This window comes from Octopus bimaculoides, chromosome 25 (assembly GCF_001194135.2).
Source record: "Octopus bimaculoides isolate UCB-OBI-ISO-001 chromosome 25, ASM119413v2, whole genome shotgun sequence".
Lineage (NCBI taxonomy): Eukaryota > Metazoa > Mollusca > Cephalopoda > Octopoda > Octopodidae > Octopus > Octopus bimaculoides.
This window is the reverse complement of record NC_069005.1, coordinates 32,854,743-32,860,016: the sequence shown is the minus strand read 5'-3', so window position 1 is coordinate 32,860,016 and position 5,274 is coordinate 32,854,743. Positions and strand designations below refer to the sequence as shown.

At 38.5% G+C, this 5,274-nt stretch overlaps 2 protein-coding genes across 3 annotated transcripts in view; both read right to left on the bottom strand.

The window, feature by feature from the left end:
• Positions 1-2,409, bottom strand: part of LOC106869085 (uncharacterized) — a 6,479-nt gene extending 4,070 nt beyond the window's left edge. Inside the window, exons 1-2 of one of the 2 annotated variants that reach the window (XM_014914610.2) lie at positions 2,009-2,409; positions 166-262 (exon numbers count right to left, since the gene is read on the bottom strand). In XM_014914610.2, coding sequence (XP_014770096.1) covers positions 166-262; positions 2,009-2,174 — 263 coding nt within the window. In that variant the 5' untranslated portion in view covers positions 2,175-2,409. Of the gene's footprint in view, positions 1-165; positions 263-832; positions 1,490-2,008 lie in introns of those variants that run through there. The other variant, XM_014914611.2, reaches the window with a different exon arrangement.
• Positions 2,410-4,679: 2,270 nt separating this feature from the next.
• LOC106869083 (39S ribosomal protein L47, mitochondrial) overlaps positions 4,680-5,274 on the bottom strand; it is a 3,058-nt gene continuing 2,463 nt past the window's right edge. Inside the window, exon 4 of the mRNA XM_014914606.2 lies at positions 4,680-5,247. Within this exon, the coding sequence (XP_014770092.1) occupies positions 4,794-5,247 (454 nt within the window). The 3' untranslated portion in view covers positions 4,680-4,793. The remainder of the gene's footprint in view (positions 5,248-5,274) is intronic.

The following is a 5,274-nucleotide window of genomic DNA, read 5'->3' as shown; positions in this document are numbered from 1 at the left end:
CGTAACTTAATGGTTCGGCAAAATTGACCGATAGAATAAGCACTAGGCTAACAAAGAATAAGTCCTGGGGTCAATTTGTTCGACTAAAGGCGGTGCTCCAGCATGGCCACAGTCAAATGACAAAAGAAAGAATGTCCAGTAATAAGGTGTTGAGTCGATTCTTACCTGTTTGAGAGAGAATTACTCGGAGTATCTCTACCATTCTGATTTCTGCTGGCATCATTTGACATCATTATTTGCTTTGATGGAATTAGCAAAGAATCTGACAAAAAACAAAAATACTTAGTTATCAAAGCATTTTAATATCCATGTTCCAGCATGGAATGGGTTGGTTGCTTTGACAGGATCCAGTGGGTCTAAAGGACTGTATCGTGGCCCCAGTGTCTGCTTTGACAGTGGACTGGTGAACTTGTTATGCAGTTTACAAGACTGTGGGGAGAGGGGGGGCAATCTACGGTAGATGAGGGGGTATAAAATGGCTAAGAATTATGAAAGAGGCCAGATAAGAACAGGACTATTCATATCTTAGGTGTAAACTCTGCCAAATTAGATTGGAGCCTGGTGTTGCCATCCGGTTTCACTAGTCCTCAGTCAAATCGTCCAACCCATGCTAGCATGGAAGGCGGACGTTAAACGATGATGATGATGATGATGACGTGACTGAGTGTCGACAATGTGATGAGGGTTACTCAATAACTAAATACCAGTAAAATTCTGGGATCGATGTAATCGACTTGCCCCTCCCCTCAAATCTACTGACCCTATGCTAAAATTTGAAACCAATATGTCTGAAAAGAAACAGGATCTGCTCCCGTAGGGCTAAACAACTTACAAGATGGCACCTCTGCAGCTTGTTTGGTCAAAGCGAACAGGGCTGTGTTGGTAATGTAACCGTGTAAAGAATAGCAAGATTTGGAATCTCGATCCTTTGGCTTTTATGAGCTACGGTCGTCCGACACAAACACCAGTGTGTACGTTGGTGTTATTTAAGAGAAAGGGAAAAACAAAAAAAGGCTGCTTATCCATATTCTCAGCAAGTGAATACGACTTTGTAGCAGCTGTTACCACGTTTGCTTTGTTTTTAGGTGAGTAGAGCCACCACTGTTGGTCCGTTCATCCTTGGCCTTGTAGAATATCAAAGATGTGACGAGAGAGAGAGAGAGAGAGAGAGCGTGTGTGTGGCACCAGCAGTCGGCTGGTTCTTCATTTACAGATGAGCATGTCAGAGCTCTGCAAAAACAACCAATTTCTGGCTCAGAGACACAGTGCACTGCCCGATCTATGAATCGAACCCACGACTTTCGTGATCGTGAGTCCAACACCTTAATCACTGGTCTACATGATATCTAAGCAACTACAGACCATGTATTATACGGAAATACGTGTGCACGGACGCACATGCGTCGTCTGTCTGTCTCTGTTCAGGTGAATTGTCAATAAAAAGCCATCACCGTAACACAACACTCGAACATGTAATGTCATGTTTAGCCCAAGGTCAGACCTGATCTAGGATCGAAGTATTCCAGCTGTAATCACCCAATCTTTTATTCAAAATATTAGGTTTTCATCATACACTTTTTCAAAACCATAGGCTGTGATTTGAGAGAGAATTTTGGCTGCTATTTCTTGTAGGTCGGGCAACACGAAGAGAGTCCCTCCTTCACACCGGTGACTCACAAGTATCTGCCTTCGTAAATATAAACACTGAATCGCACCCCCACCCCCCACACGTGACCTACGAACACTGTTGAGGGGCTCCTTAGTAACACGATCGGTTAGAAATAGCAACTAAATCTCGCTCAAATCTCAGCCTACCAGCTGTAAATAATAAAGACGTATTGAATAATGCAGTCTTTGTATGTTACTATTAGCCAGTTTTCACTGGCTGCCCTGGGTTAAACAACAACAAGAAGCTAAGATATATAATATAACAACTGTGTTAATCAATGGAAAATGTCTTCTCACGGCAAAACCCCCAAAGATCTGCTCACTGACCAATCATTCTTACCTGTATTCAATGACTGTATGTCTCTGTTTGCACCTGTAATGAATGCTGGTTGTGTAGACGATGTTAATCGAGAGGCACGGACAGGTAGATCGCGCCCAGCATGAGTATCGCCACTCGTAGCCATATTGTTTACAGTTTGCTCACCTGGGCGACGAGGAACCGACATCGAGCGGACTGACGGCTGTGGGCGCTCTTACGCACGTACATATACATACATAGGGCAGAACTACACAAGCGTACCCCATTACTTTGTTTCCTCGTAATTTTCTGAATGATGGATATGTTTTAAGTGCTATTTTCTACAAATAACTTTCAGATGATGTTTTACGATTATATCGGAATTTATTGTGAAACGTTTGCGTGAGAGGAGTTTAAGAAGATTTATATGCTCCGACCTTGTTTCCTCGTTCGCTTTTACGATGTAGATTACAATTATGTTGGGAAAATACTTTTGAGGGCCGTTTCACCCTTCCCCTTCTGGAGTTTGTTTAATGAATATATATATATTTTTTGTTTTTTACGAAAACTTCCAGGCCTGCACATATACCAAACCGTTACACCAACAAATTCGTCTTCGATACTTTTTGTTTCAGATTATACTGGTATCTCTAAAGATTTTAATTTTATTAATACATTCATTTAGTTCCAGAGGGGATAGGCTGGAATAGGCCTCCAAAATAATTCTCCCCCCTCCCTCCATCATAAAAGCGTATGAGGAAACAAAGTCGAAATGCATAAAATACCTGCCCCCTGCTTTCTTTTCTCATTAGATAATATAATAGTAATTGGCACCCTCTGAAGCATATTTGTAGAAAATTTTATTAACGACCATACTCCAAAAATTTATGAAGAAACAGTTTGTGGAGAATATTAGTGTAGTTATGCCATATAAAGATGTTCCTGTACAAATAGTCAGAAATTGTGCACTAAAAACTGTATTTTCTAAATAGTTTAGACACCGTAGATTACATTATACCGAATAGTTACTTGTGATTTGTCCTGTTTTTTTTTCATAACTTTTCAGCTTTGATTTCTTTGAGAATCTTTTTCAAAATTGTTTTAAAAAAAAGCTTCACACATTGTTTTTTTTTTATGTCATATATTTAAAATCAATCATAAAAATTTTTTATACCATACAACATAAATTCTTGTGGAAATAACAAGTCAAGAATTTATATTGTTTAGTATTTGATATACCTGTATTTGTCTGTTGTTCAAATACATGCCAAGGTCAGTCTCAGTTATTTCTCTCTACTAATTTCTGTTTAATTTATACTTTACATCAAGCCAAATGAAAGAAAGATCATGCCAGGAGGACAAAAACTGGATTAAAGATGTACTTGAAGGAAATTTGATAAAAAAAAATTTGGAATTTGTGTACGAGTGGCAAGTCAAACAGAGACAAATCAAGGATCTTGTTGATAAAATGGTCTGGAAGTGAAGCAGTGCTGAGGAGCCACCACAGTGTCTCTTTTACTGCAAGACAACAAACGACCTGTATTGTGACTGAACTTGTACGTCTTGTAAGGACCCACACAGTCATACGTGGGTTGACAGAAGACAAACCTGTTTAAATCACATCTTCTATTTCTCTGCCATCTCTTAACCCCTTCTCTTATGTTCTATTTCCTCCCTGTCAACACACAAAGGTACCTAAACAGGTCCCCAACTTGGGATTAATTACTGAGCTACAGCTGTGATGAGATAGCTTTTGTTTTTTTTATCTTTAGTTATGATAGATTTAAATATCTCTTAATTTACTACATTAATGTTGGGTATCTTGGTGGTCTTGTGGGTAAGAGACATAACTAGGCAGCCACATTGAACATACTGGGCAGGGTTCAATTCTACCCAGAGCGTGCATTAAGGGATATTACTAAAATTTTTCATTAAAAAATTTTTTTTTATCTCTACAGATAAAAAATGAAAATAAGACCCCCTGTCATTCCTGGCAGAGATTAGAAACCTATGCTTGTGTCTTGTTACTACTTTTAAACACCCTTACCTACTGGGCCACCAAAGCAGCAACAATTTTTATGAGAAAATTAAGATACTTAAATTTACTTCTTAATTGCCTGGAATTGCGGTCGATTATATGACCATGTACACACACACACCGCTATCATCCACAGTAGCTTCGTGAACAGGGCCTAAAATACAAGGGAGGTAAATACTGAAGACGCTACATTAACCCAAGGGAGATAACTACACTACGCTGTTACATTTCTTCACATATTTTTATTTTTAAAAATGCTTTCTTTATATCATCTCTGACTATTTCTTGTCTGTATATCTCTTTATTGAATTTCAGTTGTTAAATACCGAATTCTATGCAGTGCAGTAAATTCTTCATGGCTGTACGAACTGAGGTGGTGTTTTACATTCTCTCAAAGTTTAGAAATTCTTAGAATGTCAACAACATAGAATTCTAATTTATATTCAGTTAATCCTTGGGTCTTCAGACCCCCAACAAAATTTGATTAGGCATAGAGGGAGGGGGGGGGGTCATTAAGAAGTTTGTCTCACAACTGTTTTCAGGTTCAATCCCACCTTGTTTCTGCTAGTTCACCTGCCTTAATAAAACTAATAATGATTTATGTATAAACACAGCTTTGCAAATAAATCAACATGTTTTCTTTTAAATGAAATATGAAACTGCTTTTAAAACAGGTCATTATGTCAAAAAATTTTATTGATAGTTTGTAAATATTTAACTGCGTATAGTCTACACCCTCGTGTATGTATGCAGATGGGTGTATAAACAACAGTGTCTATACAAGTGTGATCAAATGCTCTGTTTGTTTTCTTCAATCTCAAGTTGCAAATGTGGGAATGCTTTTTGTAGCCTTTTGTTATATTGAAGTCTTCTCTTTTGGCGTCTCTTTGCCAACATACGCTGCTTTTCAAAATACAATCCAAAATAAGGAGTCAAACCTTTCACGAAAGGGGTGTGCAGCATGCGGTATCGCAGATTCATCCTAGGTGGAATGGCATGCTCTTTGATTTTGCGCCGGTATTTTAGTCCCAAGAAGTTGCGTACCATTCTGTACTCCGGTCTGCAGGATTTCCCTGTTTCCAAAAGGCTAACAGCATCGTCTCTTTCTGCCACTATTTCTAGGATGTTCTGCATGCTTTCATCAACTTTAAACAATCGTTCTGGGTTTGGGAATAATTCAGCTCGCCGGATGTATTCAGCTTCCATTGTCATCAACATGTTACGTTCCTTCAATAAGATGTACCTTCAAAAGAAAGAAAAAAAAAAAAAA